This window comes from Syngnathus floridae, chromosome 14, assembly GCF_059516105.1.
Source record: "Syngnathus floridae isolate MCC-2025c chromosome 14, RoL_Sflo_1.0, whole genome shotgun sequence".
Taxonomy (NCBI): Eukaryota; Metazoa; Chordata; class Actinopteri; order Syngnathiformes; family Syngnathidae; genus Syngnathus; species Syngnathus floridae.
In genome coordinates this window covers 8,656,867-8,684,007 of record NC_142426.1, presented here as the reverse complement: position 1 = coordinate 8,684,007, position 27,141 = coordinate 8,656,867, and the positions used below count along the sequence as shown (strand labels likewise).

General features: G+C 49.9%; 2 protein-coding genes across 3 annotated transcripts; both read left to right on the top strand.

Annotated features, from left to right (window-relative positions):
- The first annotated feature begins 121 nt into the window (after window positions 1–121).
- LOC148387546 (extended synaptotagmin-2-like) lies at window positions 122–12,153 on the top strand. Its single transcript, XM_088395791.1, has 23 exons — window positions 122–289; window positions 1,589–1,961; window positions 3,772–3,813; window positions 3,920–4,054; window positions 4,122–4,198; window positions 4,290–4,362; window positions 4,809–4,898; window positions 5,582–5,637; window positions 6,959–7,079; window positions 7,155–7,331; window positions 7,401–7,483; window positions 7,590–7,638; window positions 7,730–7,819; window positions 7,892–7,987; window positions 8,381–8,455; window positions 8,596–8,682; window positions 8,754–8,906; window positions 8,969–9,303; window positions 9,369–9,467; window positions 9,558–9,689; window positions 9,755–9,860; window positions 9,931–9,980; window positions 10,091–12,153. Exons 2-23 carry the CDS (start codon window positions 1,596–1,598, stop codon window positions 10,134–10,136), a joined length of 2,538 nt encoding a protein of 845 aa, XP_088251917.1. The 5' UTR covers window positions 122–289; window positions 1,589–1,595; the 3' UTR covers window positions 10,137–12,153.
- A 227-nt stretch (window positions 12,154–12,380) lies between these two features.
- slco5a1b (solute carrier organic anion transporter family member 5A1b) lies at window positions 12,381–26,507 on the top strand. 2 transcript variants are annotated; one of them, XM_088395790.1, is made up of 22 exons: window positions 12,381–12,698; window positions 13,616–13,666; window positions 13,745–13,858; window positions 14,233–14,332; window positions 14,390–14,625; window positions 14,856–15,104; window positions 15,187–15,227; window positions 15,340–15,635; window positions 15,711–15,794; window positions 16,511–16,590; window positions 17,198–17,262; window positions 20,262–20,480; window positions 20,837–21,034; window positions 21,913–22,060; window positions 22,311–22,384; window positions 22,462–22,539; window positions 22,620–22,739; window positions 22,871–23,037; window positions 24,243–24,296; window positions 24,590–24,654; window positions 24,721–24,794; window positions 25,076–26,507. In XM_088395790.1, exons 1-22 carry the CDS (start codon window positions 12,596–12,598, stop codon window positions 25,145–25,147), a joined length of 2,688 nt encoding a protein of 895 aa, XP_088251916.1. In that variant the 5' UTR covers window positions 12,381–12,595; the 3' UTR covers window positions 25,148–26,507. The 2 variants fall into 2 exon arrangements, with proteins under 2 accessions (XP_088251916.1, XP_088251915.1); XM_088395789.1 differs by having other exon boundaries at window positions 12,382–12,698; window positions 15,708–15,794.
- Window positions 26,508–27,141: the final 634 nt, after the last annotated feature.

Sequence of the window (27,141 nt, the reverse complement as noted above, 5' to 3'; positions counted from 1 at the left end):
GTGTATGCCAGTCTGCGGGGCTGCCACTGCATTTTCATTTTCCGCTGCCGAGTGATTCATTCTTCTCGCCACTAGGGCGCGCCAGTGCTCCGCTACAGGTGGAGGCCAACCTCTTCACAGCGATGACGGCTTCCTGCCGGGCTGAGCTGAGTTGAGTTAAGTGAAGCGGGCGGGTCGAGCGGCAGCGGCGTCTGCACACCGTGATGAGCTGAGAAGCTGGTCGGCATGTGGAGCACCGCTCGTCGTCGCTGCTCAATTTGAGATCGTTTTCAAGCGCATGAGGATTCTGGTGAGTGTTGCGTGCTTATTCATTTTGTCGGCAGTTGTCCCCCCCCCCCCCCCCCCGGTGGTCGTCGGCTTCGACGCAAAAAGCCTTTCTACGTGTCACTTATTGAAAGAACGTCACGACGCACTCGCTTGAGATTTTTTCCGATTTAACGTCTATACGTCTTCTAGTCAATCCAAGCCCTGTGTTGATTGGAACCGACCCACGATTTTGATGTGATAGACACTGTTAAGTAGTTCGGCATACATGCACGTGACAAACGAGGGTTTACGAAGCTGAAATTCGATCAGACCGAGAGAAGTCCGCCTGCGATCAACGGCAACCCGAAACCACTTGACAGCACTTAGAAAGTGACGAGCAGAGACAATAAAATGTTGTCAAGCGTTGGATGTGCGCCGAATCCAACAAAAGCGCAATACCTTCCCTGTGGTTCATTTTAATTACCCGCCTGTGCTAGTTGAGCGACTAATCTCTGTAGTTTAAGAAGTTTTCCGGTGAGTTTGGAAAGGCGATGCAAATCAAATGACGTCAGGCTAATTATGAAAAATGTTTTGCATTCTTTTGATCCCACAAAGCCAATCATGTTTTCTCAATGTATTTTTTTTTTAATGTATGCATTTGAGAACGTAATGACTTAAAACTAGTATGCGCAAGAATGGTGGTGTTTTTCAGACTTTTTGGGCAGCATTTTTTCCAAGACTCCTTATGACAGCCCCACCCCCATTTTATGACGATTAACTCTTTTCCAAGAAAAAAATTGACAGAAACAAAACTGGTAAAAAGTTGTCATAAAAAAAAAAAAAAAAAAAAGGATAGCGTAATGAGTTCGAATCACACCATTATAAGCCAGCTTTTAATGAATGGAGTAGAAAAATACAAAAACACAGATCATATTATTTTGCCTGTCATCCTGCTAAAGACACGTTTACCATTGACAAAAGTGGGACTATATCCCAATAAACATGTCGCGTGAATATCATTTGACTTAATATTGCAGTACCAAATTCCTATTCTTTTAGAGAAAAAAAGTTTTAATGTTACGCAAATGAAGTTCTATTTCCTTCAGCCCAAAAAGATGTTTTAGTCAAAGACCAATATGTATTTTGTCAACCAGAATGATTTTCTTTACGAGAGCGATAAAGGCGAAACGAGCCACTAAAGTCAAAGATTTAATATAAAAAGTCAGATAATAAATGCTTCAATGTCTACCCTTTTATGCAATATCAGGATGTTATTTCAAATGGATGTTGCAGTAAATGCACAAACCGAACGTCAATTCCAACGTTTCTTTTGGTACCGCAGAGGGGACATGAGTAACAGCGTCGGCTCTAAGGCGGAAGGCACGGCCCGGCCGGCCGCCACACCTGATGGCCTGGTCTCGGCCTCCGCCAGCCCGCCGCAGCAGATGCCGGCCGAAGGGCCTCCCTCGTCGCTGACGGACGTCACCGAGATGTGGGTGAAATTCGGCAAGACCTTCGCTGCCATCTTGCCCATCTACATCCTGGGCTACTTGGAATTCAGCTTCAGCTGGGTGCTGATCGGACTGGCCGCCTTGTTCTACTGGAGGCGAGCTCACGGCAGCAAGGACTACAGGATCAACCGCGCCCTGGCCTTCCTGGACCACGAGGACAAAATGGTCAAGCGGACGCCAGCTACCGCCGAGCTGCCATCGTGGGTGAGTCAATCAAGGGGGGCGCGGTGGGTCACTCAAGTTAACCGGCGTTCGAATGCCCAGCTCAAGGGAAGCAGTCGTTTCCAGCCAGCCATCCATCCAGCCAGCAAGGTTTCCTTCTCAGGGTCATCGGGGATGGGCAACTGAAGTGCTTTGGGAGGGAGGGTCTGCCCACTTCCAAACCAGATGTAGGACACAGAATCTGGTAGCTGGCATAGGCAAGGAAGCTTAGCGCATCTGTGAAGGACACGCTCCATACATACTTCCTTCCATACGTCCTCCTCCCCGCCCTCCCTCCTGTTAGGGTGATCTTGCACCACACCCAGCACATGCCGTGAAGTCACACAGCCATTTATCTCGTTGCACTGCATGAAGATGGAAGCCATCCAAGAATGGTGTTTCTCAGTCAGTCCGGAGCGGAGTGGCAAAAAAGTATGCTGCTAACTTGTTCCAACTTGACTTCCTGTCAACATCCTTGCCGGTGTTCTTCCCAAAGCAATTTGCAAAAGGCCGGCCAGCGCGGTGTCACGCTGACACCACCTATTGCGACAGCGCTGATAACAGACGGTTCAAAGTTCACACGCGCCGCCCTGACTGACGCCATCGTCCAAGATGTCAAATTCTCTAACCTTTGTTTTGTTTCTCTTGACGGATGATGGATAGCGGTCTGCTTTGTCACAGACGCACTCAACATTTCAAGATGGTCGCGCCGTTGATCACTGTCTAGTTCAGACAGCTTGGCACGAGCAGATGGATGCATTTAAGTGCGCGTTGACACTCAAAAACTCTCATGTCAGAGTGCCCCCGAATGCAACACCTGATATCATTACTCGGAAAGAACGACAGATTATATAAACCTCCGTTCCTCCGTTACTCTGAGAGCAAAGCTGTGATTTCAGTCTTTCCATGAAGGTGTCACCTGATTGTGGTTTTTTTTTTTTGCTTTCTGGATGGATTTAATGAAACAAGAACATTTGGAAAGATCAATGAATGCGGAAACTGATTTTTGATTGGCCCTGCATGTGTAGCACCATTTCATTGGTGGATTGATGGAAGAATGAATCTTCAATTGCCAGATGAGGGCAGTCACTGTTGTTTGGTGGCGACTGAGGAAAGCTGCAATGTCAGACTGTCCCTGAAGGGATCACCTGATTTATTGGGGTGGATGGATAGATGGAAGATTGATACTGAGATGGATTTAACATTGAAGGACATTTTCAGAGAGTTGACGGGTTGTTTGTGGAGAAAGCTCCGCTTTTAAATCGTCCCAATTGCATGTGTGTCCAACCAGCGTTCGAAAAATGTTTGTCTTGCTCAGCAAATATGGAAAGGGGTCGGCGGCGATGCTGCGGCATGATCATGTGACACAATGTCAATACAAAGGCAGGCAATGTCGCTCTCACGATTAAAAATAGATGCCGGTGCCTGGACTCGTCTCGGTTTCCCATTTCTTGACCTTGCAGAAAAACATCTTGGTCATCGTCATCCTCCTCTTTCCAACGTTCCAGGCCACAATGGGGAGCCACACGAGAGCTTTTCATTTGTTTGTCCACGTCACCGTGCACAACCCAACGCAAAAGAAACAGCCCAAAGAATGTCAAGACTAAGCCAAGCGTGTTTGTCTTCATGTCAGACAACGCCGTAAAGAACCGGCCAAAGGGCCCGAAAAAGAGGCCGCTGAAATAGAGGCCACCGAAAAAGAGGCAGATTGAAGTTGAAGGATCGCTCGTTCGTCATGGGCTTCCTGTTGAAAGTTGTAGGCGGGGTCTTTGGATGCCAGCTGGCTAACGTGGCGCTTTCACATGCTTCGCAGGTCCACTATCCAGATGTGGAGAGGGTGGAATGGCTCAATAAGGTAGGCACAGACTCGCTTTTTGCCCCCTCCCCAACCTGGCTACGCTAAGACACTCAAAAGCGTAGGGCGAGAGCAGCGGCGCTGACGGCGGTGGCGTCTGACACAGACGGTGAAGCAGATGTGGCCGTTCATCTGCCAGTTTGTGGACAAGTTGTTCCGGGAGAGCATCGAACCGGCGGTCAAGGGGGCCCACCCGCATCTCAGCTCCTTCTGCTTCTCCAAGATCGACATGGGTGACAAGGTCAGTCGGCCCTCCCTCACCTTGTCGCTCGCCCGGCACATTTCCTCCACCACTTGTTTGTTTGCAGCCGCTGAGGGTGAATGGGGTCAAAGTGTACACGGAGAACGTAGGCAAGCGGCAGGTCATCATGGACATGCAGATCAGGTAGGACTGTGTCGCAAGTACTCACTCGACAATCCACTTCTGTTTTCAAATGATTCCGGACTCCAACAACATTGCTCTGTCATGGTTGCAGTTTTGTGGGCAACACGGAGATCGACGTGGACGTCAAGAAGTACTACTGCAGGGCGGGAATCAAGAGCATCCAGGTATGTGGCAGCGATGGTTGTCACGGCGACCGCATCTCCACTTTTAGCGTTTGATACCAAGCGGGAATGCGCCAGCCGCGTTGACTCGAGCCAGATGACAAGATCGCTTCTCGATAAACGACTCGTTATCGGCAATTCGCGCCGCCATTTGCCGAGCGTGCCGGCGGCCAGAGTGTTGTTTGCTTGCCTTGGACCGGATCCACGGGTCGTTGCGACCGTTTTGTACAGATGTTTGGAAAAACCAAAAAGTCCAACAACTCGGCCACGATTCACGCTCGCAGGTGTAGCAGTTCCTGTTGTGGAGGAGCATTTTGTATTCAGGCTTCATTTGCATTGAAAAACCAACAAGCTGAGTGCTAAGCATGATCTGTTTGCATTTTGTGTGTGTGTGATCATCATTTGTTTTGCATTTAATGGAAGGTGAATGTTGTCTGGTTGGTGTTTAGCTTCACGGAGTGATGCGCGTGGTGATGGAGCCCCTCCTGGGAGACATGCCTCTCATTGGCGCGCTCTCCGTCTTCTTCCTCAAGAAACCTGTAAGTGGCGTCACACTTCTTTTTGTTGTGCTCATTTTCCCTCCTTGGCAGTCAAAGCAAGAAAACGTCTCTAAACTCGCTTCAGTTCTTCAACTTTAGCATTTCCTACTTTGCCTATGTTAGCATGGTTAGCATATTTAGCATTTCATGTTCAGCATTTAGTGTACAGTGTGTAGTTTCCGTGTTGGTGACGTCATCGGGTTCTGCGTGTTAGGAATGTTTCTGTGCGCGTGTGCAACTGAGCGTTTGGACTCCCTTGATGCATCGGCATGTTTTTTGGGTTGGCATCGCAAATATTTTGATTGACGTCACCTACACCGATTCTGCACTTTGATTGCTGGAGCTCTTTCTTGACGACAAATTGAAAATTCAAATTAGATTCATTTGACTATGCCACAACAATAATGCAGCGGACTGAAGAAGCTGTACCAGAATTTTGGCACCAAGCTTGTCTGATATTTTCCAGCTTTGCTGACATGCCAAATTCTTGGAGCTGCTGACTCTCTTAACACACACACACACACACACACACACAGAAATGTTATAATTTCATTTTTTTAGCACACACATGCTCACACACATACCATTGTCACTCTGCAATGCACCGGCCACTTCATTAGGTACCCCGCTTGAAGAATGCTGTGCAAGACGAAGGAAATCAAATTGTCCTTTTTGTCTTGCAGTTTCTGGACATCAACTGGACGGGTCTGACCAACGTGCTGGATATTCCCGGGCTCAAGTACGTGACGTGATTAAATCGGTTTAGCTCTTGGCAGAGTTAGCTCTGTGTGCGTGCGCGTACTGCTTTGTTGTCCCATAAGCTCAAAAGGCTTCCATGTGCAAGAAGAGTCCGACTTCTTCTTTTTCCGGATGTTTTAAAATTCTTTCAGCATGCGTCAGATCTTGGAAGCCTTTTAATCGGTCACGAGCGGGCGTGGCGGCAGCAGATTTATAACAACAATTTGGGGCTACTTGACTAAATAAAAGGCCGAGAGGATGTGAGCGGCGCTTCCTGCTCACTTCCTGTTTGGTTCCATCACACACAAACAGGCTGGGCCGGACCCTCCGCCTTTACAAATGTCGCCGTCCTTGTTCGACGGGTTTGTGTGCTGTCGAATGCCTGACCACGCCCTTTTCACTTTCAGACTTGGCTTGTGGGAGTGAAAAGCCTGAGCTGAGATTGTGTGTGCATGCATGCGTGTGTGTGTGAGTAAGTGAATCAAAGAGTCTGAAGGTGTCTTTGCGCATACATGAGTGAAGTGCACTTTTCATTTTCTGTTTGCATGGGTGTGTGTGCAGCTCTGTGCGTGTTCAATCAAGTGCTAAGTTGTTACCTTCACGTCTTCCCCCACCCTGTTCGCTTTCATACCCCGCCTGCTTGCCTGTGTGTGTGCATGCACGCCTGCGGGTTTCAATGTGGGTATTTTGCCAACTTTACACACCTACCATAGAAATATTGCAGTATAACCGAACATGCCATCTGCGCGTGCACGGTCACAGCGAAAATATTTTTTACGAGCGCAAAGTACACTTGCAGGAAACGGAAAAGCTTTTTTGTTTATTTTTTAATGATTGAAATCAGTGATACACAAACATGGCATATCACGAACAATGAGAACACGAAATGTAAGGCACAAGGCACACAATACCAGTAGTAGTCAAGAAAAGGCGTAGCTCTTTGTTATTTCGTTTTTTCGTCAGAAAATTAACATCTTCAGGAAACTGAAAGCATCAGTTGTGAGTTAAATTGGCGCAATGAGGTTTTATGCTGAACATATCGCCCTCTAGTGGACGGTTGTGGCAAAACAACTGCATGATTTAAGCATTGGATTGACTTCCTTATTGAATTTACGAAGCATTTGAAGTCTTTTCAATCATTTTTTTCCATTTTATTTTCAGTCAAGGCCAAATAGAGACAAATTTGTAAGCATTTTTTATGCTTCCGTATCCTTCCGCAGACTTTCGGCCTCACCTGATTAACATTTACGCGCGATTTCTCCAGAAATGCCGTCGTCCGGTGTTCGATTGTGTTGTTGAAGCGCCCTTCTTCTCGCCCTCAGCGCTTTGTGCGACAACCTGATCCAGGACATCATCTCCAGCTTCCTGGTGCTGCCCAACCGCATCACCATCCCTCTGGTGGGCCAGGCTCAGCTGGAGAGCCTCCTCTTCCCTGTGCCCAAGGTATGAACACGCACGTTTCAGGCTTCTTCCTCTTCTTTTCTGCCCTTGCACACGTTAAGTCCGTGCGGCCCACAGGGCATCCTGCGCATCCATTTCATAGAGGCCCAGGACCTTCTGGGCAAGGACAAGTTCCTGGGCGGCCTCATCAAGGGCAAGTCGGACCCTTACGGGATCATCCGGGTGGGAAAACAGCTCTTCCAGAGCAAAGTCATCCACGAGACGGTCAACCCCAAGTGGAATGCCGTCTTCGAGGTGAGGAGGCTCCGCGCGCTCAGAGCAACCGAGCCTCTGCGCCGTGCTGACGATCCCGTCGTGTGGCAGGCTGAGGTCATGGACCCCGAGGGACAAAATCTGGAGGTCCAGTTGTATGACGAAGACACGGACAAGGACGACGTGCTGGGAAGGTGCGTCTCGCAATAGCAACACATGTAGACACGGCCGGCAGGATACTAGACGACAAGAAGGCCACGTTTGTTTGTGTGTAGTGAGTTGTTGTTGTCGTCCTTCCAGCATCAGCATCAACCTGGGCGAGCTTGCCAAAGAGCAAAAAGTCGACGAGGTGAGTGGGGGGGAGCGGAGGCAAGTTCCATTCACGCAGGCTGGCCTTCTTTATCTTACGCAAAGAGTGATTCATATTTGCTGCCTTTCAGTGGTTCAGTCTGGACAAGGTGGCTTCGGGCAAGTTGCACATGAAGCTGGAGTGGCTGTCACTGCTAGCCACACCTGACAAGCTGGACCAGGTGAGCTACAGGGAGGGGTATCTAAGCCCGCCTTCCTCCTGTTCCGATGTCACATCCTCCTTGGATTCTCAGGTTCTGGCCGACATCCGTGCCGACCGCAGCAAAGCCAACGGCGGCCTCTCCTCCGCGCTGCTCGTCGTCTTCTTGGACTCGGCCCGCAACCTGCCGGTGAGTCCATCCGCCCGTGCCACGCAAACCCTGCTCCAAAAATGAGGGCCGCCTTCTTTGATTGCCGCTTTTGAAAAGGAAATGCAACAGAAAATGGCCACGGATGTTTGGAAGATGTTGTTTTCCTCCAATGCATTCTGAAAGGCCGTCAATTATGTGTGATGTACAATATTTGAACATTCTTTTTTTTTTGTTGGAACGGATGAGTGGCATTTGCACTCAGTTCATTTGTGTCTGTTTCTGAGTGGAAAAAAATCTCAAGCTGGCGACGGTTCGGCCAATTCGTCCTGACACAGCGTTTCCTTCTCGCTGCTCATGGGGGACAGTCACTCATGGAGCGCCTTCCTTGTCTCTCTGTGTGTATGTGTCCTCTTTTACGGTCACGCCGCGTAGGCCGGAAAGAAAGTGACCAGCGACCCAAGTCCGTTTGTCGAGCTCAAAGTGGCTCCCAAGTCCCACGAGAGCAAGGTGAGAAAAGTATTTTCCTCTCAGCCCACATCAAGCAAACACGTTTGACAAAAGTTAACTTCAATTAACACGTGCTGTGGATAGTGAACAGACTGGATTCTTTTTTTTTTTTTTTTTTCCTTCTGCCCTGTGCTCGGCAGACGCGCTACAAGACCCACGAGCCGGTTTGGGAAGAAGCTTTCTCCTTCCTAATCCACAACCCCAGGATTCAAGACCTGGAGGTGGAGGTACGCAAAGCTGCTCTTTTCAGCCAAGGCAAGGCATGAACCCCTCCCCTCACGTGCGTTGCGACGTTCAGGTGAAGGACGCCAAACACGACGACTGCACCCTGGGCACGATGATTCTGCCGCTGAGCCACCTGCTGGAGGCCGAAGACATGACGCTCGACCAGCAGTTTCCTTTGCGCAGCACGGGACCAAGTTGCAGCCTCAAGATGAAGATAGCGCTGCGGGTAGGGAACGCCACCTCTGCTGACCTCAGCAAAAGCAAAGCTCAGGCCACGCCCACTTTTAGGTGCTGCACCTGGGCAGAGATGACGACGCCGCTGCGTCCTCGGGCGCCGAGCGCAACCGGGCCTCGTCGGTCGACCTCGTGTCGCCGGACAGGGCGGAAGACATCCTGCGCTCGCAATCGGTGTCAGGGCCGGAGGCGGCTCTGCGGCGGCGGCAGCGGGAAGCACAGGAGGGTGGCACCCTTGCCGAGCATGGCCGCAGTGCATCGCAGGCGGCCATCTTGGAATCGCAACACTTTTTGGAAGGGGACAAGGAGGCTACGCCCAGCATTGCCTCGGATATCTCCAACCCCTACGCCGCTCAGGAGCTGCAGCAAAGACTCCAGCAGATGCAGAAGTAGGCCCCTTTTTGAAATGTCTTGCCGTGGCCTTCCAACACTTCAATGTGAAACTGTCTTTTAGTGGTTCTGGTCCCAGCTACTTTCCGCTGGGGGAGATCCAGCTGACGCTGAGACATAGCTCGCAAAGGAACAAGCTCGTGGTGGTGGTCCACAGCTGCAGGTGACCCACACGCACGGGCTTCAACAACTCTTCCCCCTCTTAATTCTTTTTTTCTCCCCTCTCCTCATCCTGGTCTCGGCTCGTGCTCAGGAACCTGATCACGTTCAGTGAACACGGGTCCGACCCGTACGTGCGCCTCTACTTACTTCCTGACAAGAGACGCTCGGGAAGGAGAAAAACTCACACCTTCAAGAAAACGCTCAACCCCGTTTATGATCAGACGTGAGTAGCAAATCAAGTCATGGAAGGCAACGGAAACAAAAACTTTTTTCTGTTGATGTGGTCAGCTTCGAGTTCAACGTGTCCCTGGTGGAGCTCCATAGGAGGGTTCTGGACGTGGCTGTCAAGAACGGCGGAGGGCTGCTCTCCAGACACAAGGGTCTGCTGGGGAAGGTACGCCTTTCATTTGCAAGAGAACAAAAAAGTCAGGGCACGCTGACCAAAGCGCCCTTTTGTCCGGCAGGTTCTGATCAAATTGGGCCCCGAAGATGCCGCCAAGGGATGGACGCAGTGGTCAGTTGCCCTTTTTTAAACTTGGCAATAGTCACCACCTGGTGCTTCTCTTATAGTGCCACCTAGTGCAAATCATTGTCATTGCTGACACAAATGTTTGTAACCCGCAGGTATGAGCTGAGCGAGGACGGCCACCAGAAGCCTCATCAGCTCTAACGCTGCAATTGGCTTGCTTCCTTTTGTTAGCTTTAACGTGCAGCGGCAAGGCAGAGCTCGACTTTGAGGCAAGCTCTCACTATTTATGATGGCCACGTGTCCTTTTTTGTGACTGCACAGCGACATCATGTGGCTGCATTGTGTCATTGTTTGTTTCTTTACCATGTCTGCCATCTACGCAAAAGGGCCAAATTGAGATCAACCTTTCCGGGACAAATGCATGGACTAGATCAGTGGTTCTTAACCTTGTTGGAGTTACCGAACTCCGCCAGTCTCATATGCGCATTCACCGAACCCCTGTTTAGCGGGAAAAAAAAAAAAAAATCAAATTCAAGACGTAGATGTTTTTTTACTGGTGCACAAAGAGCATGAACAACCCTTGTTCAAAGAACAAAACCAACACAATGCATGAACTCACAACAAATTACATACCTACAAATCAGTGCGACTTCTGCTGTTGACTTTGTGAGACCAGTTCTGATATGCGTCATCACAAATTTACATGATAAATCAGGTGTGTTCGGACCTCCACAGTGGAGGCTCTCCCGAACCCCTGAGACTGACTCACCGATCGAACCCAGGTTAAGAACCACTGGACTAGATAGAAGTTAAAGTCCCAATGATCGTCACACACACATCTGGGCGTGGTGAAATTTGTCCTCTGCATTTAGCCCGTCCCGTGTGATTTTGATCCATCCCCTGGGGGGGAGAGGGGAGCAGTGAGCAGCAGTAGCGGTGCCGCACTCGGGAATTTGGTGATCCCAATTCCAACACTTAATGCTGAGTGCCAAGCAGGGAGGCAATGGGTCCCATTTTTATAGTCTTTGGTATGACCCAGCCGGGATTTGAACCCACAACGTTCCAGTCTCAGGGCGGAGACACTACCACTAGGTCACTGAGCTGGTCCAGAAGAGGCATAATTCAGGGATTGTACAAGTTGCAATATTCGTAGGGAGATTCTTTGAATTTATATGCAACTGTGTGTGGGAAAATATTATGACAATCGTGGTCATTGAGGATATTTTGGCCTGGTTTCTTGGAAAATGACTTTTAGTGACATTTTAGTTGACCTTTTTTTTTTTTTTTTACTTTTTTTGTTCTCTGTCCAAAACAAGTTCTTGAAATAACGACCAAAGAAAAAGATTATATATTGTTTTCTCAAATTAATGTGACTTTTTTTCTTGAAAAATAAGTTCAAAGTACTTTTTGATGGGAAATTAAACTAATTTGTCCTGGAAAATTATAAAAATGTTAGATTTAATTTTTTTAAAAATATTTTGAATATTGCAGCTTTAATTCAGATTTTTTATTCCTTAAAAATATGACTTAAAAATGTTCCCTGAAAAAAGAACATTTTCTCTGGTTAAAAAATCTGGCTTTGTCCTGGAAACTGACCCCCCCCCCCCCTCTCTCTCTCTCAAACTTGTATTATTTTTCTGTTGTGTTTCTTAAGTTTCTTAAGTTTCACTGACTTTAGCTGCTGTTTCTTTATTTGGCATGGCATTGCTTGTTTGGAAAGATGTTCTGCTGAAAGGAGTGAGCACTACCCTGCGAAATCAGCGAGTTGTTTTAAAGGTGACTTTTTTTTTTTATTCATAACAAACATGCATCAATGAAGCGCTATATCTTGCCTTCATCTATATGTACAAATTTTGCAGCTTAGAAAAAAAATATCGCCAGTGAGTAACAGCACCACCCAGTGGCAATGATGCCCTATAGGTTTTTTTATGCAACAGCAATTTCGTATTGTTTCGATATTTACTTGTAAAGCCTTAAGTTACTGTATTCTTTTTTGTGTTGTGCTTTTTTGTCATAATTAAGCATTTAAACCAAAATGAGTGGAAGGGCAAGTCTTATTTTGAAATGTGTCCTGTTTGAAAACGCCTCTTCAAATGAGACCGACTGAGGCAGGCTTGAGTCTCTTTCCTGTTGTGCCTTAGGTCAAATGTCATGAAACCGGCGAACGGCTCATCTCAGTCGACTTGGAAAAGAATAAAAAAAGATGAGAGCAGAAAAAGTCTTGGATTGTTTTTCATCACATAGCGCATGTCATTAACGAGCGTTAACATTGCAGCTCTGCTTACCTTTTGGTTCTGGCTGCCACGTCTCGCGGTGACGATCTCTGCTGGCGACGGTCTACGTGCGCTGCCTTGGATGCCCTCCTTTCCTCCTGGCCTGTCTGGTTTTTGTTTGCTTCCTCTGCTTTTATTTTGAAGGCGACTGACGGATATTTGGGGCGTGAAGACTCCCGCATGCTTGCTGACAGCAGCATCGGGAGAAGGAAGAAGAGCAATCAACGCCCTCCTCTCTCCATCCATCCATCCATCCTTTTCAGGGCACCTACTCGTCTCCCGCACGTCAGGCTGCGCAGGTGCCGCCCCAAGCAGTCCACAGGTGCAAATTGAGTCCTGAGGCAAGATGGCTTGTTAACGCGCGCATAGAACCAAAACAGGAGAGACATGCCACCGCCTTCCTCCTCTTCCTCCCTTTGCCTCCTCGTCGTCGTCGTCGCCGTTCTCCTCCTGCAGACCTCCTCCATCGCGTCGGCTGACAGGCGCTTCGGTGAGTGGCTTCTCGGCATCGGCTACTAATTCGTAACCATTAGTGCTTCTGGTTCGTGTGCTTTGATTTGGGTCCATTTTGTGCTCAGGGTTGCAATTCGCCCAATCGACCAACAGCACATCAAATTGACAGCAAAACGTCGGAGTTCTTTCTAAACGGAAACAAAAAATGGCAACCCAATTGGTGCAACTCGAAGACAAGTGCGCGATGTTCATTCAGTCAAAGAAATGACCCTTTAATTATTCTAGTCACATCGTGCCGCACTCAAATCTATCTCCAAACTACTCTCATCACGTTGAACGTGTCCTCCTCCTCTTGCTGGTCGGATTACATAATAATCGTAATAAGGAAGCAGCTGGATGACGCCTGACGATGACGATCGTCATCGTGGATGTTTGTTCACCTTTCTTGAATGCTTCCGGAGGCGCAGGTGTGTTCCTGTGCACCAAAAGCGATCTCTCTTTTTGTCCCGGTAAAAAGCAAACAAAGCCCGAAACCATTCGCCTAATCGCTAGACGACGCACCAATTTGAGGGTCGCATTTGTGCATCGTGGAAATGGGCTCCTCCGCGCTCCCGCTCATGAGTCGTTTCACGCAGGGCCACCCCGTAATGCTGCTTGGCGGACAGAGCCTTCATCTTCGTCCTCCTCGCTTTTTCCGCGTTTGATAGGTGCAAAGTCCACCAGGTCTATTCAACAACAGGCGGCAAAAAAAAAAAAAAAAAAAACGGCGCGTGTGGCCATCCGATGAGCTGTTGCCATGGTTACGGCATCCGTCCGTTCGCTCCGTTAGACGTACGCGCCCGACCAATTGATGTGAACAAGTTTGGAACCCTAACCTAATTTCAAAGCTTAATTTGAAACACGACCCCATGTTGAAAGCTTGCGCGCGCCCTCGTTCTAATTTCTTCTTGCCAGGTTGCCTGTTCCAGCGAGAACTGTGTACGCCGTTCGAACTGTGCGTCAACGGTGAGATTTTTTTTTTTTTTTTTTTTTGCGGTGCGGCCGGACGACCGTCCCAATACCTTTGTCCGCGTGCGTTTGCAGACGGGATGTTCGGGAGGTGTCACTCTGTCCCGGTGAGCGACGTTTACACTTACGACGTCACCCCACCCGTCGTGCAACATTTTCGGCTGCTGCTGAATAAGATGGCCGCTGCGGGTAAGTTCAAACGGATCTCGTTGAAATGTATTGCGTTGTGACGTGATATTGTTCACATTTGATTCCGTAGCTGAAATTGGCTATTTCAGAAGTGTATGTCAAACTGGTAGCCCTTTGCCTTAATCAGTACCTAGGAAGTAGCCAAGAAGTAGCTCTCGGTTTAAGAAAGGTTGTTGACCCCTGGTGTAGTGGATGAGGCCATTTTGCTTTGAGCGACATCTTAAAGGAGAAAAACGGCACATGCATCATAAAGAAACAAAATTGATTGTTTTGTGATCGAGCCCGGCGTGACAAGTTGCAACGGCCCGAAGCTTGTTTTGTTCCACCACTGAGTGAATTTTCCAGAACACGGTTGAAATTCTGCGCATGTGCAGGCTTGACGTGGCAGGACGACACCAGCCAGCATGTTCTGGCCAAAGAACTCTCCAAAGTCAGGAAGATTCCTCAGCGGCCGCTCGCCAACGCGGACGGCAGGTAAGAAGGCAATGAGGAAGCTCGGCGGGACGATGGCTCAAGACAGCTCGTTGGCAGGCTGGCGGCCAAAGGGGCGGAGCTTAGCCAGAACCTGCAGACATACCTCCGGCGTCTCAGCCAGAGCCCATCAGCGGATCAGCTCCAAGTTCTCCTGAAGGTCCTGAGTCAGCTGCCCACCGCCTCGGCCCACCTCGGAGCCGTCCACCGCCACGGAGCGGACGCTTGGCCCCTCAGGAACTTCAAACTCAAAACCCCAGGAGCTTCTGCCAAGGAGCCTCTCACGTTAGTTGACGGTAAGTTCAAGACTTCAATGCCAAAAACCACAATCAGCGTTGCACGCGGTCCTTTTAAAAACTATTTGAACACAAACACCGGGGTGACAGCCATGTTGTCTTTATCCTCTGCCAAGAACTGCCAAGTTGGATGTACTGCACTCATTTCAGTGGGGAAAGATAATTTGAGTCTCAAAACAATTTGGATCTTAAGGTGTGACAGCCGGTTTTCCCGGTTTGTTCCAAATCAGAAAAGTTCATCCGCAACGTGTTGAAGAACATTGGCAGGCAGCACTTGGACATGGACGACCTGACACCGCACGACGTGGAGCGGCTGTCCAACCTCATCGTAGACGCTTTGCCAGTAGTCGACAAGGACGGGAGCGCAGACCGGGATGCCAGCGCAGACCGGAACGGGCTCCGAGATTTGGCGGGCAAAGAGGAGGGGCAGAAGAAGGAGGAGATTGTGGCGGAAGCGCCAACCCGGGACCCACCTCAAGGTTGCAGGCCACTCAAACATGACCTAGCTGCCAATCATTGCAGGAACACCTTTTGAAAAAAGGGACATTTTTCTCCCAACAGAAGACCAATCACTGACTCACCGCGACGATGTGATGGACAAGGTGAGCTGGTGCCGAAAAGCAGTGCTAATGGACCTCAGGTCTGCTTTTGTGCTAACTGGCTAAATGAACGGATGTCCACTCAAGTGTGCTTTCCGGCGTCGTTTGCTTGCAGGCTGGTGGCGAAAACGTTTTCAGCAAACTTCTAGCCTACTTGGACCAAGGAGCCGCTTCACCGGCTTCTCCTCCTCGTCGGCCGGGCCCGGAGAACGTGTTGGTGCAAAAGAAGGATACCACGGTGGAGGAAGTGTCGGAGGTGACGGGCTGGCTGAAGGAGGTGGCCCCGCCTCCGACCGCCCCCAAAGACCAGCAATGGCCTCCCAAGATGCCCGAGGAACTCCAGCTTGACGTCAAGGAGGCCAGCGGCAAAGAAGCCGGCGACGTTTTTGGCTACGTCATCACCGACACCGAGTGAGTTCATCCGGAAAATTCTCAAATTTGCAATGTCACGTGTGAGCCTGGTTTTGTATTTTGCCTCCTCAGCAGCCTCCAGACGGACCAAGGGCTCCACATGATGGAGATCCTCGCTCGCATGGCCACCATCAAGATCACAGACTTGGCTGAGTTGTCGTATGTATGAACGAATTCCCCATCCCGTACGGCACAAATTGTAAGCACACTTTTCTGCTTTCTTTCTTTTCTTCCCATTTGGGAATTTGGGAAGCGTAGCAGAGGCGTTAACTTAGCCGAGGCATTAGCATAGGCGAGGTTCTTTTGGATGGTCGCAAAGCGTCAGTGCATGTTTCCATGGATACCACTTTTGTTAGAATGACAAATTAGCTGCGTGTTTAAAATGCTTCAACTCAAATCAAGTCTTGACGTTGGCTTAAATAAGGCCATGGAGGGGGTCCGGCGTCCGGGGTCTGGGCTGGCCATCCATCTCGCCGCAGGGGCCGTTTGAGCGGCAAGAAGAAAGGCTTCATCTGACCACACATGCGTTGCTCTGCCTTCTGATTTATTTGCCGCCCGCCAGCAAAAGCAAAAAAATGGCCGCCTGACACAGGTGGAAGGACGACGTTAAGATTCCGACTTGTTCTTTCTTTGTTGGTTGTGATTTGCGTTGCGGGCAAAAAAAATTTGAGTATGAACCAGCTTTGAAAATCGAAAGCATTTCTGTGCTTTGGATTGAATGTGATGCGTCGGCAGCGTTTGGAGGCGCAATTTCCATTGACATCACTGGGTGGAGCACTTGGACTCTTGAGTCATTGTGACAAGGGGCACAAAATCAAAATCACTTGGCTCGATAGGGAAAAGGCAACTCTTGATTGCAAATGGTTGCATTTCAGGGTGGTGGGCCCGGCAGTGACCTTCAAGGTGAAGACCAACCGACAAAACGTCAGCACGGCCGACGTGGTGCAAGTTGCTGGTAGGTCACCATTGCTTCCGTGCAGTGGCTGTTCGACACTGAATTAGTCCCTGGGTGAGACTATTTCCGAGTGCCCCCCCCCCCCAACACACCCCCGTTAAAGGCACTTAATGGCAGAAATAATGTGCTAGCGGTGCTGACGGCGCTTCGTTTTGCCAGGCCGAGATGGGCTGGGCCTTCTCCTTTTGTTCGGGCTGAGAAATGAGCCGTTTCTGGATGTGTTTCGGCTCCGACTCACGTTGAGTCACATAAAGCACGGCTTGGGACGGGGCCTCCCGTGTGACAAATGAAACGCTGCTGCGTCGTATGGAGGCTTCGTGTACAAATGAGATTTTGTTTTTTCATCTCACACTGCGACAAGTTGGAAGGGAAACAATTTGAAGCATTTGATTCGACTTTATTTCCGTTTCTTGGCTTTGCCAACGTTCAACACCAAGTCAAGAATGTAATCAAGAAGAACCTCGTCCAAAACGTGACAAACTCAGACTCAAACCCATTTCATATAGTCCAAGTGGACATCTGTGTGAAAAACTAAACAATGTCAAGAGGCAGGTCAAAACTCAAGCCAAGGAGTTGAGGTTGCACTCACAAGTGTTGTCTTTTGCAGCGGAACGGAAAGCGTCGCTGGAGAAGGAAGCCAAGCTGGGCATCCTGGAGGCAGGAATCGCAAATGTGAGTAACCCCGCCTCGGATGTAGCGCTGTTTGCTGCTCCCACATCTTTTGTTACCCTCCACTTGCCCAGATGGGCAAATCGGCAAGTAGCGGGGACGGCGTTCTTGTCGGCTGCTCTTTGCACGACATCTGCGGATGAGGCTTCTGAACAAGCTGTAGTCTGGAGGCGCTTTTGGGGTTGTCCTGAAAATGTTTTGTTGTGTTTGGAAAATGAAAGAGCTGTGAGGGCCTCAGTGGGGGTCAGGGAATTAGCATCACACACACACGCACACTTGGACGAGCAGTGGTTTGAGTGGTGCCACCTCCAGCTGTCACAAAAGGGTCCAAAAGGAGATGCGGGGGTGTCTACGATTTTCTTTTGGGCTTGGGGGCTGCAAGGGTTGAATAGAAAGATAAACTGAAGAGCCCCCCCCTCCCTTCCCCCATACAAACCCTTAAGAAAGGAGCTCGTCATCTGCATCAGGCAGCTCATTGGCGTCTTTTCGAAGCCGTGCGCACACTCGGCACGTCGTCGCAAATAACCAACGACTTGGAACCTGCTTCTCCACTTGTTCCTCTTTTCATTGGTCTTCTCAAACACATATCAGAGTTCACCAGGTCTTCACCAGTAGGTGAGAGATGCAACAAAAGAAGCGGATATGTCATATTTCAAAAGATAATTGATCAAGAGGAGGCAAAAAAAGGCGACTCTGATGAAGGGAACTCTGGAGGCCTGGTTGTCATGACAACAAGAGTGACGGAGAAGCTCTGCAATGTCCACAAATGACAGAAGTTCTGGGACACCTCCATGGAAGTAACAAAAAATCAAATGCGGACAAAAGTAGTGGGTCACCAGCTGGAAGTAAACAGGAATAAAAATCTGCTATTGGGACGTACAGGAAATACAAATGTGCAATTTGGACATTGAAATGAAATGGAAGGTCCAGCATTGTTGATTTTCTTGTGGGAGCTACGCACGTTCCCGCTCAAACCAACTTTGACTTGAAGATGACAGTGATTCCCCCTCCTCCTCCTCCTCCTCCTCCTCCTCCTCCTCCTCCTCCTCCTCCACCTCCTCCTCCTGTCGGCAACATGTGGTGCCGTTACCATGGCGGCCAGGGTGGGGGCGGCGTCGACATGTGCGGGAGACAGGCAGGCAGGAATTGGAGGGTGGCAAAGGCTCAGGGGGTGGGGGGCGACCAATAAGAATAGGACCCCCCCGGTCCAGCCCAACCCGGCCCGGCCCCCTAGTGCACTTTGTAGTGAAGAAAGGTGCCGGTGCGTGGACTCCGCTCCTCATCCTCGAGGCATTGACGGAAGGCCGAGGGAAGAAGACGTGCCGGGAAACCAAGGAGGAAGATGAGATGAGAGGCAGACAACCGGCCGCCGGTCCCGTTTCCCTAAAAGTTGCTTGCTGCATTTGTGCAAAAGCACTCACGTTTTGTTGCCTCCTTAACAGGGACGAGACTTCAGACGCCAAAACTCGCTGGATGGTTGATTTGCTCTCAAACCAAAACACGACCCAAAGATGGAAGAAATGTGTTTCCTGTTAGCTGATGCTGCAACTCTTTTGATGCCGAAAAAAAATGTTGCTGGAACATGACGGTCAACAGCAGAGATGACGAGTTTGGCTTTGCTGGGACACGAGCGCAACGTGAGTAGGAGCTTGGTCTTGTCTGAGGCAACGCGAGCAAAATCCCTCCGATTGTTGTGTGCAAATTTGAGTTTGGTGCTGGGTTGACAGAAAAATTTGATTGAAATTGGCACTGAAAAATGAGACTGCGCTCGCTCATCAGATGGCCAAGAGACCCCAGCGGATGCAATCCAGGAACGTTTGCTAGCCCAGCCTTGGTTTGGAGAACCGATTGGCCCAATTGGATGCCGAAACGGCGAGAAAGAGTTGAGGCCGAAGCCACATTTGAGTTTGGGGCCGTAATCTGCTGGCGTGGCGTCCCAACGTGTGCCACATTTGCACGAGAGCACGGTGCTCAGGCTTGAAAAGGAAGCCCATTGAGATGCGGAGATGTGGTTGAGCTTCACAAGTGAGTGCGCGAGCGAGCGAGCAGATGGACAATGGAGCGTCTCTGCCGCTTGTCATGCTCCCTTCTCGTCTTGTCTCATCTGGTTTAATCCCGACTCGCTTTTTTTTGGCATCCAGATGGTGCTCGCAGCTCGTGCGTGCGTCTATCCCACCATCACGCGTGGTCCACTCCAGTATGCATTTATTTCCTGGGCCAAGATTGACAGCCAGTGCAGCAGCTGGTATTCCAGTGCAAGCACCACCCTCAACGAACAAGCGCGAGCAAACTTGACGGCTCATGTCCCATCTTCTTTCTTCTGGGTGTTTTCCTACATTTTTTTATCTCCCTTTTCCCCCTTCATCACTTTCTTTCCTTCCAGTCCTCCTTTTTCTTCCCTTCCTATCATTAATGCTTCTTTCCAGAGCTATGCTTCTAAAGTACCCCTCAAGCCCCACTCCTCCCCCCTCCCCATGCACCCGCACACATAGGTGTATTGCGCAACTGTCGTCCCCCTGGTGGGTCATTGTGGAGGCGCTTTATCGGCTGCTGAATACGGCAGCGATGAATTGCCTGAATATCATTGTTGGGGGGCGGAGGGTCATCTAGTGGTGAAGGGGCTCCCGGTGGCGGGGGTTTGGTTCTCCTCGAGAGCCTCCTGGAATTCCTGAACAATCTTGCTCAACCTCCCGAGGTTTGACAGGCAGCGGGGGGGTGTTTGCATAATGTCACCCCCCCCATCTAATCTCTGTGACCTCTAGCATCAAGTCCCCCCTTTATTTGACCCCCGAGGCCAAGCCTCCTCCTGCTGAGGCTGAGGATTTCAGTCAGGGGGAAGGTCACATTTCCTGCTCGTGGCGCATCCATTGTCGTTAGTTTGAAAGGAACATTTGCGAGAATGACGGTCCCGCTCCCACCAAGCTCTGTCTCCACACGTCGGCAAATAGGAAAACATGGCGGCGGGAGTTTTTGAGCTGTACGCTCCGTTGTTGCTGTTGCAGGGCGACGAGATCTCGGCCATCCCGGGCAAGTACAGCCGGGCCGAGTCGACCAAGTTCCTGGCCCTGACAGTGGCGTCCATCTTGTGCATGGCGGGTGTGCTGCTGGCGTCGGCTGTGCTTTACTGCCTGCGCCACAGGTCGCACCACAAGCTCAAGGAGAAACTCGGCGGCTTGGGAGCGGATGCCGCCGCCACGCAAGACGCCACCGCCACCTACCAGGTAAGTGCTACACGGGCTCGGAGTTGCCTCTTGCTTCTTTCTTTCCTTCCACCCTTCCTTCCGCCTTTCCATCAGTCCTACCTTCTTTCTTCAGTCTTTCCTTTTATACCCACTTTGGAACCTTCCTTCTGTCCTTCCTTCCTTCCTGACTTCCTTCCTGACTTCCGTCCGTGCTTCCTGCCTAACTAATTAACTAACCAACTAACCGTCAATTGAGCCTTAATCGACTCTGAGTGCGCTTTGTTTTGATGTTTGTAGATGTAGAAAGGAGGCCCTTTGTTTTGCAAACAATCTCTCGTTTGACGCCAATGCTAATTAGCGTGCCGCTAGCTAACGCTCCGCTGCCAATTTGTCAGGAGCTCTGCCGTCAGCGTATGGCGGTCAAGCCGGCGGCAGAGCGTTCCGAGGCGACGGCGTCCAGGATCAACAGCGTGTCTTCGCAGTTCAGTGACGCCGCCTCGGCCGTCAGCCCGTCGGCCCGAAGCAGCCTCTCGTCCTGGAACGAGGAGCCCACCCAGCCCAACATGGACATCTCCACTGGCCACATGATCCTGGTGAGAAGCCAAGCAAAACTCTGTGTGTGCGTGATGTCGGTGGACCACCACACGCTGGTGAAGCAGCGTGTGGCTCGGGGTGACTTTATCCACTGCAAAGTTGTTTGTTGGCATGTTTGCAAAAGGTGGCCATCCGGCAGCCGCTGCATTTTCATTTCAAGCGGTTGCCTTGAGCGCCCACTCCCTCCCGTGCCGTACTTGGAGCCCCCCCCTTCCCGCCCTTCCACGGCCCCTCCCCTCACATCCTCTCTGCCTGTGTCCTAAGAGGATTAGCAGACTCTCTCTATAAAGCACATTATCTTGTGCTTTGTTGCGATCCGGGCGAGTGTTGGAGATTATATTGAGCGCAGATTAGCCCTGCGCCTGGTTTTTTTTTTTCTTTTTTTTCATTTTGCCAGCTACAAGACAAGTTTTTGGCAGCCGAAGTACGGAGACACGCTTGGCAAATCAATAACTGTGGCACTAAAAAGTCACAGCAAGCTGCAAAACACATCACGTGCTTGTCCAATCAGAAGCATGCACCTTTGCCTCGTCCAGGTTTTTTCCCAAAGATGGTGTCTTCTTGCGCTCGAGCCCCTCCCTCCTCGCTCCAAGGGGTGTATGGAGCATTTGGACAACACACGGCGGGCGATCTCTGCACCTTCAGATTGGATTGCTGTAATCCCTTTAGACCGCCACCGAGTCCTTTTAGTCTGGCATGGGGATGGCCGGGGCTGGGGGCGGGGCTGTTGACTGGGTTGTGCTTGATTGGATAGTTTTAAGATTGATGGCGCACTCGTATCTGATCAGTTGGAGATTGTTGCTGACTTTGTTCGAACCCTTTGCAAGCTTCACTTCGCTGGCGTGATAATGGCATCGGTCCTCCCGCTTTGCCGCAGTCGTACATGGAGGACCACCTGAAGAACAAGGACCGTTTGGAGAAAGAGTGGGAGGCGTTGTGCGCCTACCAGGCTGAGCCCAACGCACACACGGTGGGCCTGAAGGACACCAATGCCAAGAAGAACCGCTCGCTCACCGTGGTGGCCTGTAAGACCCAAAAGCGCAACATCAGCAGCAGCAAATGTTTGCCTTTTCTTGTTTTCTGGTTTCTTGCTGTTGCCGTTTGTTCACCAATTAGAGGGCAGTGTGAATGTTCGAAAAATTAGTGATGCAAAGAAAAAAGTGAGCAAAGCGTGTTAATAGTACAAAACCAGAACGAGAAGCAGACAAAATCCAAAAGTTGTCAATGGCAAAGAATTTCTTGACGGCATGAAGGTGGCTCGTCTTCTCCTCGCAGATGATCATTGCCGCATCACCTTGCGCCTGGAGAACAGTCAAGGCAGCTCGGACTACATCAACGCCAGCCCCATCGTGAGTTCCCGCCTGGCAACAAATATTGGTTCAAGCACGACTGTTCTGAACCGGGATGTCCTTCTGTGCCCCCGCAGATGGACCATGACCCCCGTAACCCAGCCTACATCGCCACGCAGGGCCCGTTGCCGTCCACCGTAGCCGACTTCTGGCAGGCAAGCCTCCTCGGCCCCGCCTGCAACACTGGCAAACCCTCAAGAGTGCTTCCTGACGCGGCCTGTTGTTTGTCTTGCAGATGGTCTGGGAGAACGGCTGCGTGGTAATCGTCATGCTTACGCCGCTGGTGGAAAGCGGCGTCAAGCAGTGCTACCACTACTGGCCTGACGAGGGCTCCAACCTCTACCACATCTACGAGGTACGCCCGGGGGTTTCCATTCGTTGTCGTGACATCTCGAGTCTATTGCAGCGCATGTCGTAATGTATTTGTAGAGAATCGGGGCGCATCTTATTCTGTCAGTTTGAGCCTGTCCCATTTTGGCCACGCAGGTCAACCTGGTATCGGAGCACGTCTGGTGCGACGACTTCCTGGTGCGAAGCTTCTATCTGAAAAACATGCAGAGCAACGAGACGCGCACCGTCACGCAGTTCCACTTCCTGACCTGGCTCAACCACAACGTGCCCGAGAGCGCCCGCAGCCTCCTGGACTTTCGCAGGTTGGCAACGCAGCACACAAATAAAACCAAAAACAGGGGCTGCCACTGAGGTACAAAACCCTGCCTGACCATTTTGGTTTTTATCAAAGGCAGATTTCGATCTGTACTCAAGTACCAGATAGAGGGCCTTTTGAAATTTGTGACTGCTTCCCATCCAACCTGTGCTTTTTCAATTTTGGAGAGCTAATTTCCCGAGTGAAATTGAGTTCAGGGGCTGACACTTCCGGAACCGCTATAAAATGGACTGTTTGCTCTTAAAATGAAAACCAAAATGGCTGCCGCACTTTCCTTGAAACATTTTGTGGGTCGGCATCCAGCAAAGTTTGTGGTCCAGGTGTTGACACTTTATTTTTGGCTTTGCCATGGCGTCTTGACACTTTTCCACACACGTCAACCAAATTCCATCTTGTCGCATGGGATGGGCCCCATGGTCGTAGCGGGCAAAATGGTGCGAAAACAACCCTCTACCCCCAACAGCATGTTTGCCCCTTCCCCCTTTACCAGCTAACTAGCGGTTGCCAGTGTCATTTTTGTGATGTTGCAGCTAGTAATATGAGCCCAGTTGCATAGTCACAAAAGTGATCATTGGAGACTGCCATTCTGCAACTGAGGGGGCCGCATGGACCCCCAAGCCTCACTGAAATCCCTCCAAACCCTGAAACTAACAACCCCCCCTCCCAAACATTCCCTTCACACCTTTTTTCCTCCTGGCTGCGCCAGCTGAGCCAAGATGAGCGCTCTCCTTATTTTTGCCTGCCTCGCCCGCCTTCCTCCCCCACGCCTCCACAGCCAGATTATTGGCTCTTCGTTTTTTTTTTTTTTTTTTTTTTAATCCCAACCTTATTAATCTTATCGGGGGCTGACCCACCATTTTGTCGGCAAAACCGCAGCCGTGCAAAAGGGGATGTTGCATTGAAAGCAAATAATGATTGAGATGCATAACTCGAGTGGGCAGCACTCGTACCGGAGATCAAACACGGGGACGCCAATTTTGCGGACTTTTTTGTTTTCCGCTGGGGCAATTTTGCACACAATCTGCGGGCTCCGCTTCATCATAGCGGGGCGTGAGCGCACAGCCACTCTGCTGGCTGTTTCCATGGCAACATGACTTTTGACTGCAGCAAGGGCCCCCTTCACCCCAGCAGCCCAAGCCTCCAAAGACGCAACGGCTGAGCGCCTCCTTGTGTTGTTGTTTTGTTTTGCAGAAAGGTGAACAAGTGTTACCGCGGCCGTGCCTGCCCAATCATCGTGCACTGCAGGCAAGTCATGTCTTTGGCCGACACATTCCCACTGAATAAAGTGAAACGGTCAAACTCTGAAAAGTACGTCTTGAAAATGGAGATGTGTTCCTCAAGCACCAGCTTGAACTTGCAGGGTTCCTTTCATAATTGCAATGTAGTGAAAAAGAAAGAAAGGTCCCAATGGCCTTCATCTTCTTTATTCACGTTCAGCTCCTGACCGACACCCAAAGTGGTGACCGATCCATTTTATATCAAGCAGCCACGTGCAAACTTTGTCCAAAATTGATTTTACTGCCGCTGTTCTTTCGCAGCGATGGCGCCGGCCGCAGCGGGACGTACATCCTGATGGACATGGTCCTCAACCGCATGGCCAAAGGTGAGCGGCCTAACTTTTGTGCTGCACAAGGACCACATTTAACTTTGAAAATGAATGTGTGCGTAGGCGCCAAGGAGATGGACATGGCGGCCACACTGGAGCACCTGCGAGACCAACGGCCTGGCATGGTGCAAACCAAGGTTAGACATTCGTTTGCGTGCTGGATGAGATACAGGACACTCGATTAGCCACACCGGCCACATGCAGGTCATGGCACCCTTTTTGGATCCTCGTGCATAAAAATGACCGTCTTTCCAATCATATGTTCTCTGCGGCCTGCATGCGGCGTTCTGATGAATATTGCCTCCAAGTTGCATCGTTTCCGAAGGGTCGGCCATTTTCCCACTTGCTGTGACATCACAGTCATTTTGCGATTCATTCGCAGTCTGTCAAGCTGTTTTTCTTTTTTTTTTTTGCTTAGGACCAGTTTGCGTTTGCCTTGACAACGGTGGCTGAAGAAGTCAACGCTATCCTCAAAGCGCTTCCTCAGTAGGAAGGCAGGCGCCAGCCCTCATCGACCGTGTCCTTCCTCTCCCTCGTCTTTGTCATCTCACTTTTCCACACACACGGTTATTCCAATGAAGTTTTTCTTTACTTCCATAGCTTGAAGTTCTCCCTCCCTTTCATTTTGGGTCTCTCAGTGACCAAGACACAAATTGAGTGTTTTCAATTGGATAGAACGCATTTGGAGTTTGGTGACATTTTGATAGTGGCCCTTCAACTTTTTTTTTTTTCCTTTGTGAGTTGAGCCGAAATGTGTCTGGGCATTTATCAATCAAATGAGACAAATGAAAAGACTCGCAAGGAAATGCTGTTAGCCACAGCTCACAGCCAGATGCTCACACGTAGATGAACTGACTCCGGGTTGTGACGACACTCACTAAGCCCCGCCCCTTTGATGTTGTACAGCACTTAAATCATTTCTTTATAGCCTCACATTCTCCCCTGACTAAATGTGTGTGGCTTTAAAAAGTGGGGCCTGGCTTAGTGGGAGCCAGCGCTCGTTGCCAAATGTGGCAAGATTGCAGAAAGTCTGCGAAATGGGTCAAGGCAGGTCAAGGAAGCGCCGTGTGACGTTTTCATGCCTCCCAGCAAATGGACATGATGTCCTATGTAGCATTTATGGTTGACGCCATGCCGATCGTTTGATTAGTTTCCTTTTCGGTCTTGTGCTTTACTTCCAGCCACGACGTTTTTACTGTAGTTGTGCAAAAATCCATGTGGTAGCTGTCCGAGCATCATTATCAGTATATGATGTGTCAAATAAGAATCAAAATTAGGGCCTGTGTTCATTCAACACGTCGTCCGATATTAAAGCTTTACAATGTGAAGAAAATTGACTGATTGCCACCATGCACACCTTACTAATTAACACCTGACAAAGATGACAGTAAAAAAAATAAATCCCTTGTCCAGTTTTTCACGATAGTTGTAAACTAATGTTTTGCCTGCACTACATAACTATATTGTTGTGAATGTGTAAACATCGGAATTGGCCTCCAAAATCCAGACGGATTGGGTGGGCCCGAATACATATGTTCTTGCAGGCTTTTTGTCATGGCTTAGTTTTGGACGTGCAAAAATGCCCTTGGTTGTGTTACTGCTGCTGTTTTTGATTGTTAGCCGTCTCTCTGACTTGACTGCTTTCATGCACCTGCCAAATGAGTCAGCAAACACGCACGCAGTAAAGACGAACCCACAAATGCATCCCAAAGGTTCAATCATGAGATTTTCATTTGACGTTTGGCACTACAAATACACTTCTGAACACACACACACATTGTACAGCGAAGCAACGCAAGCTGCTTTATTCTATATAGGTGTCAATAAAGTTCTCATGTCAAAATCCTTAATTTGTGGGGTTTTTTTACCAAAAAGTACGTGCCTTTGTGTGTGTGCTCCATCATCAACGGCGTCCCGCTCCCTGTCATCATTTTGGTCGAGTGGCCGCCATCCATAATGCACCACGCGTCTCCTAGCAACAGCGGCTGGCCCCTGGCAACGGGAGCTTAGCAACAGCCGCAAACACCGTCCAGTCAGGAGCGGTGCCGCTGATCATCTGGTTGAGGGTCTGACATCAACGAGGGGAAGAGTGAAACGCAACATATGTACAATATTGTAGCTACTGAACGCCTGTTTCAACACAATGACGTAATATGACGTCTAATCGTCATCCGAAAGACTCTTTAGGTCGTCCTGTTTTGGTTGGCAACCAGCTTTTTAATTGAACCTGGTGGAATGGTCATTGCTTGGTTGTCTTCTGTCCATTTGGGGGCGCTATGAAAGGAGGTGGGGGGGGAGGAGCAGCGTAAAAAAGAGAGCAGCAGTGTTGAGGCGTCCAAAACTGCGACTGCATCGCTCATCTAAATGCGTCAAGCCGCAGTGATCTCAGACTCCATTAAGCAATAGCATCACCAAGTGTCCATTTTGCGTAACAGCAACGCATAGATTTATTGTGAAGGCTGCTCGAAAGCAGGAAGTAAAGAA